This window comes from Polyodon spathula, chromosome 13 (genome assembly GCF_017654505.1).
Source record: "Polyodon spathula isolate WHYD16114869_AA chromosome 13, ASM1765450v1, whole genome shotgun sequence".
Taxonomy (NCBI): Eukaryota; Metazoa; Chordata; class Actinopteri; order Acipenseriformes; family Polyodontidae; genus Polyodon; species Polyodon spathula.
Window position 1 is genome coordinate 43537180 of NC_054546.1, and position 17355 is coordinate 43554534.

Below are 17355 nucleotides of genomic sequence, written 5' to 3' on the forward strand. Positions count from 1 at the left end.
GTGCTTTACCACACCTCTCTGTGGTTAAAATGCTTACCTATGCTTTACCATGATTTAGTACACTTTGCTCTGCTTTTGCTATGGTAAACTCAATCAGGGATCGCTTGGATTCTGCGGAGAGCAGCCGCGCGGCTCTTTACCTCCTCTGGATGAGGTAGTCCTCCAGGATGTCCAGGCAGCGCACCATCTGGGAGAAGATGAGCACCTTGTGCCCTCCGGCCTTCATCTTGGGAAGCAGCTTGTCGATGAGGACCAGCTTCCCTGCGGACTGGATCATTGCCTGCAGGTGGAAGTTCAGGGAAGCCGGGCTGTATGTCTCACGGAAATCTTCCAGGATTTTCTCCTCCGCCCCTGCGGATCACAGAATAGTGCGAAAGCATTTAAATTGGAGACCTTAACAAATCCTAAAAACTATAGTAATGATAACACATTTTAATGCCTTATTATAGGGTGTTTGAAAAGGAGTAATGTTAAAGCATTGCTAAAGACTGGTACCTTGCACTTCTCATTCTGCACTACAAACTCCTGGTAGAAAGCCCTGCTCATAAGGCTCAAAATAGCCCCTAAGTGATTATAAATGAGTCTTCGGAGCCCCTTAAACATACATATCTTTAGAGCGTAACTGCGAGTCAGCTGTTTATTTATTTGATGTCAACGCTCTGGAAGCCCAGCCCCTCCCTGGGCTGTGCGTGACACTAACTGACTCAGAGCACAGAGTGATTGACGGCAATGCAGGGCACAGCTTCTCTATCGTCTGGGATCTGCATCTCGACAATTCAATTGCAGGCTTTAGTCATCAGACCTGTTTCTGTGATATGAAACCGTGCCCTGAAAGGCTCGTGAGTCAGCACTGGGAATGCTTTGCCTCTTAGTGCTGAACGCTGGTACATCACTGGTGTATGAAGCACCCACAATCACAGTTAACATCAAATTAATGTGTTGTTTTGTGATGAAAATATAGAGAAGTACAGAATCTGATCAATATACTGCTATGGACAAAAATTTAGAATCACCTAAAATTTTAGGACTGAATCATCATTAAAATAAAAAAAATATATCTCTCTCTCATGTAAATCAAAGAAAACTACAAAGTGGTATCGCAAAAAGTTGACCGAAGCCACAATAGTGTTACATTTCGAAACGTCACATGTTTAAATTTGACAGTTTTATGTTAAAAGTACATGGAAAACTACAAAGTGGTATGTAATTCAATATGTTAAAGTAACATTATTCAACAGGTTTCATTCGACTTTAAGCAGCAAAATTTGTTAATGCTATAGGGTGAGGCTATACTTTTGGTCATAGCTGTAGGTAAAGGCCGTCTGCTGGGGCTAGTTGCATCTTAAGACCTTCAGTAAAATTTCAACTTAGTTCTTCCCTACAGTGTTCCTGGAGTTAAAGGGTGCTGCACAAAACAGCTCTACACTTTGAAGTCAATACTGTGTTAAACCCCTTAAGTTACACAACGAATCGAGCGCTTGTTGCTCAAATGGTTTCTTCTTAAAATATATTTGAGAATAACTCAAGTATCACAAGGGAGGAAACTGACAATGTGGTGACCAGATCCAACCTCAGTAAAGTTTAAACCCTGTTTTATTCACTTCACTGTGAAAATAAGAAAGCTAGCATCATTTTATTTGTGCGACTCACATGTCCTTTGTACCTACTTGGGTTAAAGGAAAACAGATCCCTAAGCGTTACACGTAAACTGAATTACTACAGTGTTCACGCAGCTGCCCCCCGGCACTCCCAGGTTGAGCTGCCATGCTCCGTGCTGAAGCCGGTACCTTTGATAAGGTAGGGGTGGTTGCAGCACTTCCTCAGCTCCATCATGGTGTTCAACAGGTTTGGGACGTTGGCCTGGCCCACGCCTTTCGACAAGAAGGAGAAGTTCTTCTCCAGGATGGCTCGGTAGTACTTCTTCTGGATGTTGGTGAGCTCCACCTCGATGATGGTCTCCTGCTTGGGAGCCAGCTTCTTCTCCACGTCCTCCTTTAGTCGCCGCAGCATCATGGGCTTCAGGATGGCCTGGAGCTTCTGGACCTGCAGATGGGAGAAGCACGATGAGAGATAAAAGAAAAGCAAGCTCTTGGAAAGCAATTCCCACGCTTGGCAGTAAGAAAGACAGCAAGTCCCAGAAGGCACCAACGCCAAGGTGTCTGGAGCTTGCAGACTGCTACGGGAACATGAAATGACAGGTACTCGTGAGAAATATATGTAACAGCAGTGCAGGACTGAAGAGGCATGGGTGATGTCCTCACAAAACACCTTGGAACACAGACATGAATGCACACCAGGGAGCCCAACTGATCCACTCCTGGTTTTACACATCCCTGTACACATGCAAAAATGACAACTTCGGAATGCAAGACTGTTCTCAGATCAAGGAGAAGTCTCCAGGCAGCAGATCCGAATCTGCACAGTGTCTCCAGGCTATGTACGGGATGTTCTGTGCTGGCCAGGGTCCCGTTTGAACTCTGCAGCATGGGAATCCTGCCACCTCTCTGACTGAGTTCAAACAAACAACCAGACAGAAATATACAGTGTTCTCACAGCAATATCATTCATGACATTATGAGGCTCTCTACAAACAGCTGCATCTCCCAGTCAACACTAAATACAAACTAAATAAAATAATCCTGCATTGATGAGATGCTTCACTTAATTACTAGACAAAAGTAATAACTGTATATTGAGAGTTAAAAAGCACGAACGAGCAACAATAACTAAAGAATGAGCTCTACGCATTTATAATGTCTGCATGAAACGGTATCAATGTATCAGGCAAAAACCATTCATCATGTGGAGAACCTTTCAAAATCATAAAGCTTACGAAGTGTGTTAATGCAGGTATAATATGTTGATTAAAAGATTCAGGTTCAATCAATAAGCAGTTCTCTAGATGCATTTAATAATATAACTGTGACATTCACATAATATCAGGCAGACTGACAGCCTCTACACACTGACTTTTAATAAACGGATCTCTAAAGCGCTATGCCACTGCTGTATCCCCAGCTGTGATTAATTACAGTAACAATATCTGGGTTACTTGCATAGCAAATGTGAAGCACACTGTAAGCAACTCCCTGATTGTATACATTTATCAACATAAAAATCACTCTACAAACATACAAAACAATGAAAAAAGGGCCGCTTGTTACCAGACTCCCTTTTTTATAGAATTTCCTCTCAAAAATCTTCTTACAAGATCCGCAAACACTTGGCTCTGCCAGTGTGCAGCTGCATGCTGGGGTGCGTTAAACGCAGTTCCTGTGTCTTGCAGGAGCATTCTCCAGGAGTCTGCTCAGCGGACAAGGGAAGCATAGTATAGAAGAGAGAGTCTAACCACCCAGAACTGCTCGGCAGCAGATTCCTGCAGTACCTGTTCCTCGGTCTTGAGGTCTCCGAATTCCTGCATGAAGGTGGATTCGGAGGGGAAGTGGGATGGCTCGAGGAAGTGCAGCAAGCTGAAGAGCTCCTCCACTGTGTTCTGCAGCGGGGTTCCTGTTAGCAGCACCTTGTGCTCCTGGATCAGGGCAGGGCAGGGGAGGGCAGGGAAGGGAAAGGTACACCGTGTGAAGATGTGGCTTTCATCCAGAACCATTAAAACACTCAGTTTAGAAAATCTAAAAAAAACGTAACAAGTTAAATTACAACAAACGTTTCATCTAGAAGTGATGTGTGTGCTGATAAACTTCCAGAAAATGTTCTAATCTTAATTTTCCCTCAAGTACATGACCTGCTGTAACGAGTGTCACTCACACCTCTGCAAGGTTACTGTCTAATTTAGTCAAAATCAGCACACACTCATCCTCTTCAGTATGAACAGACCCTTCACACTATCACCCACTGATATAAGAATAGGAAACTAAACTTATTTCCACATTGAAGACAGGGCAGAAAAATATACTCTACAGAATTATTATTTATTATTATTATTATTATTATTATTATTATTATTATTATTATTATTTATTTCTTAGCAGGCACCCTTACCCAGAGCGACTTACAGTTACAAAAAATACATATCAAGAATTACAGTACAAGAGCAAGACACAAAATACAATGACTTCAGTCCTACTAAGAATGTCTCTCTAGGTTCTTGGGACACATTTCCTTTGATCATAAAAAAAAACAAAAAACTATCAAGTTTCTCATGAAACGAAATCTATCAAATACATTTTGATCTCTTTGATATCGCAGTCCCACAAGTCAATATGACAGCGATTTAAACACACACTGTTAATAGCCTTCTCATACCAGATTCATGAGCTTGAACCCCTCCAGTAATTTGCAGTTCTTGTTCTTCAGCCTGTGAGCCTCGTCGATGATCACGCAGCGCCACTCGATGGCGTTCAGCTCCGGGGAGCCCCCGAGGATCATCTCGAACGTGGTGATGATGGCCTGGAACTTGTACGCTCCACGAACCACACGGCCCTGGAGATGAAAACAGAGAAGGAAGAACGACGGGAGTGAACCAGAGATCAGGATCCTCACCCTGAGCTATTACTTAATAACAGACACTGAAAACAAATGCTAAATAAAGTATTATTATTGCTGCTAGTATTACTACTGCTGATGATAACAACAATCATCCCCATGGCTATTTGAGTGAGGAGAGCTGAGCTGGGTTCTCCTCATACTCAAGCTGTACAATGAAGTCTGTCTGCTCCTGTCCAACAATCCTGTAGAAGGCAGGCTTTGTCTTTAAGTTTGTGTCTAGGAGCACTCTTCTATTTGGAATAGCAATGGATCGCAATGGATTTGGAGGGATCTCTACTCAGTACTCGGTACAAGGCTGGTACCTGGGAATCCCTGCAGTACATCTCGTACTGCTGCAGCATCTGCCGGCTGATCATGCTGCCGTGGTAGACGATAACGTTGAGGTGGGTCCAGGTCCTGAACTCCCGCTCCCAGTTTGCGATGGTGGACAGGGGGGCGATGATCAGGAAGGGCCCCCGGATTCCCGTCAGGTAGATTTCTTCAAGGAATGTGATGGACTGGATGGTCTTGCCGAGGCCCATTTCGTCAGCAAGAATACAGTTTCGTCTTTGAGTGGGGGGTGGGGATTGGCGGGGATGGATAAAAATACAAATAAAAAATAAATAGCTTTCCCCCTTTATCTGCCCTCATGTTCTTGCAGTATAAGTGCAGATTCACAGTATTCTACCATGACACCGGTTGAATCTACCCTTGTTATGCAATTGTTTCAATTCCAATTCCTTTTTTAAAATCAATTCCCAATTCCAATTCACATTCCCTTTTAATCAGTCCTTGGAATTGGAGTGGATTTAAAAAAGGAATTGGAATTTAAGAGGGAATCGATCGCGACCCTGGCTGGATTTGGGACTGACACCCACCTGTTGTACCAGTTGAAGAGAAGCCAGTTCACTCCTTCAAGCTGGTAGTCCCTGAGCTGGTTTCCGTTTTGATACTCCCTGGATTCCTCTCTTTTCTTCCACATGTTGGCTGGAGGTCGCTCCTGTTTACAGAGCATTAACACAGAGGCATAAAGACCCGAAAAATATACAACCTTACTCATTGATATACATAGCGATAAATTAGGTATTAAACACAAGCACAAACAAAGCAGGACAGGAACATATTGGAAACAACATAAGTTAAAACAGATTACATTAATTACACAGATTTAAAAAAAATATAAAATTAAAAATCAGCAGGACCACACAGGCTGAAACTTATAAAATACAGCTGGGTTTGAGGTTGTATGCGTAATCACGAAAAACACACACAAGCATCGCTGGCTTTGTATAGAGAGACCAGTGTGGAGAGTGTGTGGAGAGAGGGATCCTACCCTTCTTCGAGGGTCTGCTCTGGCTGCCTGCAGTCGTTCAAACTCCTCGATTTTAGACTGGTCAACGTCTTCCTTCAGCTCCCAAGTGCTGTCTTCATAAGGCAGCGAGCTCCACTTCACCAGGTAATAAATCAAAGGCTGCATGAGACAATAAATAAAAACACAAATTACATTTTTATCATCACCACCAAAATGCTGCAGATTTATTATTTTACGGTAAGAGAACTTAAGAGGGAACCGTTTGTTCAATGCCAACTTCACAGTGAATCAGGAGAATTCACTAGGTAGGTCACTCACTGAAATACTGGCTTTCAATTCATTTACACATCTACCTTTTCACAAAGTACAGTATGACTGTGCATATAAGTGAACTGCATGGAGGTCTGGGTCCAAAATAGCAGCACAGCCCTTTCAACACGTACCTTCTTTCAAGCACAATAAAGCATGCAATCCGTGAGAGCCCTGCAGGAGAACCTGACCTACAAAACAGAATATCTGCAGGACTTGGAGACTGTGCTGTCCAGGGCTCTGCAATAATCAGTGATCAGAATCTGTCATAATGGGTCTTCTGGTTTCTCAGTGAGAAATTGGGGTTGGGTTACTTACCAAGAAGCAGCGGTTGATCATCCTGAGCGGACACATTTTATATTAAATGCAGAATCCTAGCATGCACAAAAAGACAGGAGATAAAGTCCTTACCTCGCCTGTGTCCTTGTCCTTACAGTAGGAGACGTCTAGCACTCTATCTACCTCAACGTAGTCTGGGTTGAAGGGATCCTCCTCCATCTACAATGGAAAGGAAGGACAATGAGCTGTGTGCGGTGTGGAGATGTGGCTGATTAATGGGAACACACAGCTCTGTTACATGGCTTACATCAGCAAAGAAGTGGGCCCTCTGCATTTGTTTAATCTTGAATCGTTTAATCTTCAGATGAATCCTCTTGTCCTTTAAGAGCTGTTGTTCTGTGGCCCATTCACAATGCAAATAGGAGCTGGAATACAGAAAGACAAACAGGAGGTTAAATTATAAGAATACAGAGGGAAAACAGTTTTTTTTTAAAGTTATGCTTAAATAACAGCAACAAAAAAATGGATTTCTCTATAAGACCGTTACCCCTACCATGTACACATGCCGTAACATTCCCAAAAGACAAACCTCCCCCAAATCTCTGCAGATGAAACCATTTTGTTTCACTCTTATCAATGAAATAGACCAGCTCATCAATTAAAAAAAAAAATAAATAAACCAAACAGAATTCTTACTAGTTTTTGTATTTTACATAGAACTCTTCAACTTCAGCCATCACTCCTGGCGTGACCTGAAATAGAGCAGTATGATTATTGTAGACATCCTTCAAGCCCTCAGTCTGAAGATATACAGTGCTCTTAATACTACAGATCAACCACCACTCTCTCAATCCATCAATTCACAGGCAGAACAGGACTCGGGTGGGTAATCATACCAGCGCCCAAGTCTGAACCAAGCTGACACACAGGTCTCGCTGCTACGCTAAATTATTAAAAAGCTACAGTCATTTGATTTAGTTTTTTTCATGCATTCATTCTAAGTGCTTCTTACCTCTTTTTTCACTCTCCTCGAAGACATGATTTTATCAACGACCGCTGCATCTTCTTCACTGGGGTTCTCCTAAAGAACATGGAACAATCACTTTAGAAATTAATCCATTTATAAATTCAGTTAAAGCAGCAATCAAGCACACTCCCCCGATGCACACCATTAGAGCCTTCCCTCTCCCCAGCAGTCTCTTTCAATTGGGAGCCCATCTGAAGATCTGCCTCCATTAGGACTATCTCTGTGCTACCACCATTTTTGCTCGGTTCCTTACAGGCACAGAGGTATTCCACAGCACTGTACCAAAATAAACCAGATGATGTCTTCCCCCAAGAACAGCACATGTTCCTGCTGCATGGACCAATTGCATTTATAAATACTGCATGGACAGCTTTGCAAAGCCGGCGAGGCTCAGAGCCCAGAAGGGAAGGTGATGTTTCTCACCACGAACAGCTGCAGAGCGTGGTCCTTGCGGGGTGCAGGGCCGGTCCTCTTCACTTTCAACGTCACTTTCTTCTCCTCATCTGATATCTTGCACTCTCCCTCTTCTGCATATTTTTTTCTTTTCACTTGCCGATTAGATCGTCTCTTCTGCATAACAAATGAATGATCACAGTTTTACTAGAGCAAATACTGAACCAAAAAGCATGTTACTGCTGGACGTACTACAGCAAGTCAAGAGTACAGAAATGCAGGTATCTAAGCGCTCCCTCACCGAGTCCTTTGAGAAGCGCCGCGGGGTCGGCTCGCTGTCCGACGCTTCATCCGAGGACTCGCTCTTCCTCTTCTTCTTACCAAATTTGATAACAATTTTTCTGTAGAAAGAAATAAATGTAATAAAATTAATCAAAAAAAAAAAAAAAAAAAAAAGGTAACAAAAGAAAGAAAAAAATGCATGGTCAGAATACAAGCCAAGATTATGCCGGATTAAATGTGGGATATTTACTGAAAGCATGCCCACCACCATTCGGTGTCTACTGTAACTGTGTAGTGGTGCATGATGTAAAACAAGCTGTACAATCCGAGAAGGATCCTCTCTGCTCAATCCCCTGATTCAGCACCCACCCACTCCCCATTAATATCACTCTTCTAGAACAACCTCCACACGGGCCAGTGTGTGTCTGCTTGAAGCTGGCTCCATGGTTTGCTTGTCTGGACTGTGCAAGTTCTCAATGATATCACTAAAACCACAACAAGAGCCAGAACATCAATCAGCCGGCACTGCAGAGCAATGTAGAAGGTGGGAGAAGAGATATGCATGCAAAACTATAACCAAAAGAGAAACAAGAGACACGCATGCACAACTGCAACTGAAAGATAAACAATTCAGGTCAGAGTGGGAAGTGCCTGCAGCAATGTCTTTGAGGGGTTAGAAAAGAAGAATTTTGTTTTTGTTTATATATATATATATATATATATATATATATATATATATACACACACACACACACACACACACACACACACACACACACACACACATATATATATATATATATATATATATATATATATATATATATATATATATATATATATATATATATATATATATATATATATATATATATATATATATATATATATATATATATATATATATACACACACACACACACACACACACACACACACACATATATATATATATATATACACACATTTTTTTGTTTGTTTGTTTGTTTTTTTTTTTTTTTAAAAGCTATTAATTCGCTGTTAAGCACCAATCCAGTGTTTGTTGGTTTTTTTATGTACACCGAGACGACCATAACTGACATTTATCAAATCATATGTGTACAGACCGTTCTGGCAAGTCACTAAGTGACAAGACTTCAGTTTATCTTTGACATTGCTCTTTTGTGACATGTCAGTATTTAATTTATATATATATATTTATTATCTATATATATATATATTATCTATATATATCTATATATACTATATATACACACACACACACACACACACACACACACACACACACACACACACACACACACACATTCTCTTAAGCCTTTTATGCAACACGTTGTTTTTTAAACTTCTTATGAGACAGTCTAGGTGCACAGTGCATCTACAGTACTGTAGCACACAGAGCAAATTATGAATAACGAGTAGAAACCAAACTCGGAACACCATATGCTCTGCTAACAGTGATTTCTAACTGGTCTGTCCCCTGAAAGTCGACTCTCATAGCAATCGCAGCTGGCTCTGTGATGAACAATACTGAGTAAGAAAGCAAAGCTCCTCCTGCACCTTGAATCAGTGAGACATGCTGACACTTGACAGGGTTTCACTTGGAAATGACATGCTACTCGTCTAGTAAGGCTCACACTGGAGTCTGGGAGCTGGCTTGCATTCTTGGGAACGCTGTGCCAACAAGCAGGGAGGTCCTGATCTCACTGCACGATCTCTCTCTCTCAGTTAAAAGCACTTCAAGCCCTGGTCTCTGATCTGCATGACGGGATATCCCAGCCTGCAAACTAGAGAGCTTCCTGCTGTAAATCTTCCCCTGGCAAGCAGACAAAAGTTCAGCCTGCCCTCCCTCATGAACTCCACACTACAGTACAGAATACGCCTCTGTTATACTGACTGTACCGAGCTACAATTGAGCACTTGCCAGAAACATTCTTGCCACACAGCCGCACCTTGAGATGAGTGAATGCATTTGGAAGTTCCTAGAAACCGTCTAACAATCAGATTGGAGCAAGGGCCTTTGATTTTGTTATGGTCATTGCCTTTGGAGCTCCCCTCCCAAGGAACACCAGGAATGCTGGCACAGTCTAATCCTTCAAAATTAAATTTAAAAACATATTTGTTTGCGTTGGCTTATTTTTGTGCTGGATTGATTGGCCAATGGCGTTATTGGTTTTAGTTTCTACTATAAAGCGTCCTGGGATGTTCGACATGAAAAGCGCTACAGAGTATAAAAGGAACAATGTCTTGCATGACATACCAGCAGACAGACTTTGTAGCCTTTATTAAGCAGCTGATGTGACAGGTTTGCAATCTGACACACGAGGCAGCTGTGGAGTGCGAGCGTGTGCGTGAGCAGCAAGCTCCAGTACTGAGAGTGCTGACATCACAGCTATCTATCCAGGGCGCCTCTCTTTATTGGAGCCGGATTGAACCAGTCAGACTTCTGGAAGAGCGCCAGCACATTGTTTTGATTGTGAATCTCCCCCTCAACTCATCACACTGTCTCATTTGCACGCTTTCTTTTCAAGCAGGCCACACTGGAATCACATCTCGTTATTCTCTGGCTGCATGCCGTTCTTGTTGCAGTTTCCATGCCTTGCAGTGAAGAGCCAGAAAATAGCTGCATGGCGGCTTTAAAAGGGAAAAGTCCTTAATTGAACTTATTTATATCAGTTATTTCAGGATATTTTTAGGGCTGTGTCATTGCTGTTTTGAGGAAGGGACATTGTTTCCTATGATCTTGATCACAGTCTGCCACAGTATACCTTCCTCATGCAGGAAGTCACATCCACGAGAGTGCCCCTACACTGCAAGTCTACAGCAAGTTATCCACGTTTGTAAAACAAACAGAATTGGAGCCCTTTGCTTGCAAAAAACCCCCACAAAAATCACACAAAAAAAATGTACAGAATGAATGCATGTCAAACATGATCGTTTTGACTCAACATCAAGAATGCAATTGAACTGACATCTCTGGTTCATGCATGCTCCCACCAATATCTGCGACCTCGTCTTTTGTCAAAGTGGAACTACAGTGTAAATGAGACTTGCAAGAGTACAACAGGACACTTAATTGAGGAGCCTTCATAGCAGGCTATGGCGATTTATCCAGACACGCTGCAAATACTAAACAAAAATGAATTCTGCAGACATATTGATATATAAAAGAGAGGCAGTGCTGCATTATTTACAGTATGTACTGTTGGGACACATTGGAAATTTCACATCAATAAATGAACATTCAACACAGGGACCCCAGTCGGCGCTGTGCCTCACTCCTGTACGTTGATGCTTACTTGTGCAGGGAGCTCGTTGAGTTTATGGGTCTCAATACTGTAGGCTTGGGGGTCATCGTACCAGCGCCGCTCACCGACAGGCTGCGGCAGTGGGGAAGCTTGCTGCTGCTGCTGCTGCTGTCCCTCTTCGAGTAGGGGGAGCTAAAAGACAGGGGGGGGTTTGGTGAGTCCTGACAGAGGCAAAGGGAGCAACACAAGGGGGAGGGGCAGTGCTATGCTAAAATCAATGTTAATGCCCTTATAAATATATATATTATATATAAAAAAGGCATTCTCTTGATAACCACTGTTCACCTGTTTATATATATATATACACACACACACACACACACACACACACACACACACACACACACACACACACACACACACATATAAATTCACGTTTAGAAATCACATTCACGATTTTAAAAATACAGAACAAGCAAAAACTCAATACACGCTAGCAAAACTACAGGCTGGATCCTGTTTCCAATCCAAGATGAGTTCACTTGACAAGGTCATCTCTGTGGGTGGCCAGCGTGACTGGGAGTTATCCTGTAAGAGCATTTTTAGATTAAAAGAAGTCTTTGCCACACAGCATTGTCCTCCTGTGGCTGATGATCGTTTGGGGGGCTGTTCTGCAGTTATACTTCCATCCAGCAGCTTGAAGCAGTCACAGTCTTGTTTGCTTTTATTTTTTAATAAAGTATTCAACATGCCATAAGGGCAAGTCACGCAGAACACTCTGTGCAATGAGGACAGTCAGACTGGAATGTTATTTTACAAGCTGCTCCTGGAATGCAATGGGAACATGAATCAGAAAAAACAGGAACCAAACCAAAAGCATGCAGTATAATCTAAAACAATGAGATGCAGACGACACTAATGCATCACAGTCTACACTGTCACCATGCTACACTGAAACATTGCAATGAAAACCAGACGAGGCTTTTACCAGGATACAAGGTTCAACATGAACCTCTGCTGATACTCTGTGCACTGGAATTTGAGAGTTCACAATATATCACCCAGAACAAGGAGGCTCACTGCTGATACCCTGTGCAGATGGGATATCCACTTCTTTAAGAATGTGGTTTATAGTCTAAATACTGGAGATCAAGGAGAAGATTTCTGCTGTATCAATGTACTGCAGAGGACATCACAATGCATGTAGCTTCTGCAGTTAACACTGCAATCGGCGGCTAGTCATCACGCACAGAAAACATTGCGGTATTCTTTATGGAAAAAAAAACAAAACAACACTCAGTTTTACAATGTACTACCAAACGCCTGACATTAATAAAACATCATTTCTGGGATACAGATAAATGTTTCTTTCTGCTTCTCTCCTCTAAAAATGGAACATAAAGCATGCATACAGAAGAGGTGTGTGCGCATGGGAGAGAAAGGGAGGGAGAGGGGGAGCAAGAGAGAGGGAGGGAGAGGGAGAGCGCGAGAGAGAGGACAGAAAGGGGGAGAGAGAACAGAACGGGGGGAGAGAGAGAGAGAACAGAACGGGAGGGAGAGGACAGAAAGGCAGGGAGAGAGAGAGGACAGAGGGAGGGGGAGAGAGAGAGAGAGAGAGAGAGAGAGAGAGAGAGAGAGAGAGAGAGAGGAAGGTACAGTAATAAATCTAGGGGAAAGGTTAATACCTCTGCAGCAGAACAGATGCAGCAAACAAATATTTCATGAATAATCTGAGCTACATATTTCTTTTCTCCTTTTAATATAAAGCCGCAACAATTTTAACTCCTGCACCTTCACTTCTCTTCACAACATAATCCAATCTGCAGTCATTCACTCACCACCAAGCTTTCAACAAAATAATCCTTTCTTGAGAATGTTGAAGCCACAGCTACATTAATGCTCTAATACTAGACAAAACACAGAGGCTGTTAAGAGGTTCATTTTGATTCATATTTCACTGACGTGAGCCATAACACTCACAGACAGACAGACACACACACACACACACACAGACAGACAGACAGACACACACACACTAGTTCCCAGTAACTATCGCACATCACCCAACAAATAAAAAACGGTTGGTTTCGCAGACCCCAATTATCACTAACTGGCTGAAGTACCCGCCGTTGCCCAGGGAAATTCAGTATTTCAATATTTCAAGCATGACAAATTGGGGAACGGTAGCCTTGCGGTTTCCTATAAGTTACCGGTCTTGGGTGTCGCACAGTGCGCTCAAACCCCTTTCTATTTTTTTTAAACTTTATTTTTTTTGGTTTTTGCCATTTTAAAATTATTTAAAAAACGTGTATTCTTTTTTATTTTTTGGTTTTGTGCGTTTCTTTAACTTGAGATGCATGGCTGCTGTAGTGATCCAGCAATGGGGTTACTAAATAAAGTACCCTGGGGGTCAAAATTTTGGATCCAGACACAGCCCTCGACCTTCTCCTGGATGAAAGAGGAGGCCGTGCAGAGTTTGGCTGTACTGGCTCCTGTGGGGCCCAAATGCATAATAGACAGACAAACTTTCTTCTTTACATATTAAGATCTTGGAATAACAAATGTCAGTCTAAGTCTCGTGCTAATCGGCGTCTGAGCGAAACCAGCAGTCCAGCTCAGTTTCTGTAGCTGGGGCATATAGTAATACAATTTAAAATAAATGTTTGTTTCATTCACACTGGCCCCTTTGCTGCTGGGGACCTCCTCTACGGAGGACATGAAGGGGTATTTCACACCCAATCTATGACACTAAACTTCCAATTCCACCTACTGTATGGTCCTGCTAGGGCATGACAGTGCTCCCTCTACACTTCACTATTCCATAATGCAATTCACAAATGTACTGAGGTCACAGGCTGTGTGGTCCAGTGCTTAAAGAAACGGGCTTGTAACCAGGAGGTACCCGGTTCAAATCCCACCTCAGCCACAGTGTGACAACTCATTTAGCCTCCTTGTGCTCCGTCTTTCGGGTGAGACGTTCTTGTAAGTGACTCTTCACAAACCCTTGTCTTGTATCTTGTAAAGCACTTTCTGATGGTGGTCCACTATGAAAGGCGCTATATAAAAACAATGATTATTATTATAATATTACACTGATTGACAGCTGTACACCTCTTTTCTTTCATTTCAGCTAATGAAATCTCAAACCCTCAGAATGTTTAGCCACAATGCATTCTTCAGGAGGTTGTGCAATGGGATTATGAAGTGTGTCATCAGGCCTCAGCAGTGTCTAATGTACATTACAGCAAGAATATTAAAATATCTGTCATCCCGGACAGCAGATTCATTATTCAAAATTAAGAGTACAAGCTCTATGCAATCCATTTTTCAAACGCTGCTGTTATTGCATTTTCAGGAAAGAGGCTTAGAAAAACAAACACATTTATCAACTAACCACAAAAAAATGGTAGTCACAATATCACATCTGTGTTACAACCTTCTGCACTTGAAAGAAAACAATTACAGTAAAACAGCTTTTCACATTTTAAATTATTATGATGTTTTTTTGTTTTTTGTTTTCCCCCCAGATGCATCACTGAACAAAAAGCAATTAACCCTGTTCTAGTTAACACCGTTTACAGGCACAGACACAGAAAAATTATTCATCATAACTAGACAGACAATATTATCCACCATTGTGTTTTCTCCTCTAAATCAGCAGCAGCCGCCCCTTCCTGCTTTGGCATCCCCTCCAAGCACTGCAAACAGTTCAGGAATCCTGCATCAGACAGCAATTCTCCAGCACCCAACCCCCACTACCCCCCAGATCCACACAGATCCTAAACAAACCAGGCCTGTGCTTCTACAGAACAGCAACGGTACTCTCAGACACAATCTGGTGCAAAACAAACAATGCACATCTGACAACACTGAGCACCTTATCAGCAAGTGGTGCACAACAGCCATTTAATTTAAACAAAAAACAAGGATATCACAAGATCGCTTTACCTGTTCTCATCAACTACAATCTTTTGAATCCATAATGTACAATGAACAGCAGGCTATATGAAGGACAGCAAGACTTAAAAAATAAAACATTGTTCATTTTACAGATACTTTCTGCAAACAAACAAAAAAAACTAATGTTAAAAACTGCAGTATGCTGCAGCAATACTGTATGCATTGCCTAGCTTCACTTTAGATTAATTCCAGTCCAGGTCTTTGTTAAAAGCAGGTCCTACATGATTTAATTGAGCCTGCTGAGGGTCAGTTAACTAATTTACCTGGAGCAAAAGCCTGGATTGTGTACCCCGCCCTACACGGAGAGTCAGGGCTGAGCAGCAGCACCTCCGCAGCTCTCAAGCACCCGGCCAGCCACCAGTGCACAGCTCCTAATGGATCCACTCCGGCTCCAATCCTGATCACCATTTCATTAGATTTAAATGAGACCATTTGTGGTTTCCTGGCCATTGTTATTGGCTGCATATTACTGACGTTGATCATCTGAAATGGCAGGCGTGGTATTGTACACAACAGGGGCTTGCTGTCAGTGTGTGACTCGCCAACTCGCAAGTAACTTTAAAATCTGGGGTATGATTAGAAAGCTGCTTCAACATTTGGGTCTAAAATCGAGAGCAAGGTAAATTGCAGGGATGGAAATAAGACATTGCATAGGACTTTTATCCATTCTTGGTTCTGCCGAGGTTAATAAGACGCACCTGAGCTCGTTACCTATACATGCTGTGGCTAATCAAGCTTGTATTAAAACCTGGAAATGGGTGAAACTGCTATACAATAGGAGTCTTCTTTCCATCCCTGGACTATTAGTGCAAACAGGTTACTGTAACTGGGTGGTTTGCCAGCTAAATATAATAAGCAACCAATACCCAGCCTACAGATCAGAAGAGTTTGTGACTTACATGAGTGGTCTGAGTCAGTAACTTCTGCAATGGTAAAATACAGAAAAGACCTAACATCTACACATATCTTTCCTAACATCTACAGATATCTTTTCCTCTTTACTCGTAGTGTCTAAAGGTTCTCTGCTTTCACCGGGCATTCGCTGGCAAAGAAGTGCCGACACACCTGACTCACCTGATCTTGGTCTTCTGCTTGGATTTGGAGGACGGGCCGCTCTTGGCCTTCTTGGAGAGCTTGTCCTTGGGTTTGGGTTTGGATTTGAGCCGGCGTGCCGCCTTGCGCTCCTGCCGGGCCTCGCTGGAGGAGCTGGGGAAGCTCTCGGGGCTCATGACGCGCGGGATGTTCTTCTCCCCGCGCTCCTTTGCCTTGGCGATGGCCTCCGAGATGATGCGGTTGGCCTTCTCCTGCTTGTCCTCCACAAGGACCTCCATCATCACAGCCGTCGCCGCTGCTGCCTTCTTCAGCCTCCTCTCAGAGTGAACTGGGCTGCTCCTCACCTGGGGGCTGTACAGCTTAGACTGGGAGCCTGAACCATTAGTGTTCTTCGAGGAAGGGGGCTGCAACAGACAGAGGGAGAGACGCACAGAAACTTCAGAAAGAGTTTCTCAATCTGTTTACCACTTAAGACTGGAAATTTCACATGGACCTCACCTTACGGAGGCGCATATGAGTTTCCAACCTGACTTTCCAAAGGCAACTTTCAATAAAAGAATAGAACTACTGTATGTTGTCTACAACAAATGAGAATATCCTTTCTATAAAGTTATTTTTTCCCCACATTTCATTTTTAAACCGGGATAGGGGTACTATCACAGTCGCCTCAGGTTACTGATAACCACTCTTATTAATGCAAGTTTACCATGGTAAGTTTGCAGTTCTCATGCTTTTACTATACTGTAGTCTCATCTTTCCAAGGTTTGCCTATGCTTTACCATGCTTTCACATTGCTTTATTACACTTTGCTGTGATTTTTACGATGGGACGCTTTGATAAAGGTTCCACGCAGGATCTTTTTTTTTGCTACATTAACATGTATTTTGTAATCTACTGGTCTGCAACTGACTGCGTCAGTGAAAGACTGCAGTGAGCAATGATCTGCTCTCCCTTTATAATAATAATAACAATTTGCACGGAAAAAAAAACACTCAAACTGCTGTTTG

The 17355-nt window shown here is 42.5% G+C and overlaps 1 protein-coding gene across 13 annotated transcripts in view; it reads right to left on the minus strand.

Moving 5' to 3' along the window:
- Nucleotides 1–17355, minus strand: part of LOC121325579 (chromodomain-helicase-DNA-binding protein 9-like) — a 69702-nt gene that overhangs the window by 24923 nt on the left and 27424 nt on the right. For all 13 annotated transcript variants that reach the window (XM_041268317.1, XM_041268311.1, XM_041268313.1 and 10 more), the window contains 15 exons: nucleotides 16370–16752; nucleotides 11387–11527; nucleotides 8107–8206; nucleotides 7836–7982; nucleotides 7398–7466; nucleotides 7082–7137; nucleotides 6693–6810; nucleotides 6518–6604; nucleotides 5819–5956; nucleotides 5364–5485; nucleotides 4809–5052; nucleotides 4264–4440; nucleotides 3386–3529; nucleotides 1788–2043; nucleotides 141–351 (listed from right to left, as the gene is read on the minus strand). In XM_041268317.1, the coding sequence (XP_041124251.1) occupies nucleotides 141–351; nucleotides 1788–2043; nucleotides 3386–3529; nucleotides 4264–4440; nucleotides 4809–5052; nucleotides 5364–5485; nucleotides 5819–5956; nucleotides 6518–6604; nucleotides 6693–6810; nucleotides 7082–7137; nucleotides 7398–7466; nucleotides 7836–7982; nucleotides 8107–8206; nucleotides 11387–11527; nucleotides 16370–16752 (2393 nt within the window). The remainder of the gene's footprint in view (nucleotides 1–140; nucleotides 352–1787; nucleotides 2044–3385; nucleotides 3530–4263; nucleotides 4441–4808; nucleotides 5053–5363; nucleotides 5486–5818; nucleotides 5957–6517; nucleotides 6605–6692; nucleotides 6811–7081; nucleotides 7138–7397; nucleotides 7467–7835; nucleotides 7983–8106; nucleotides 8207–11386; nucleotides 11528–16369; nucleotides 16753–17355) is intronic.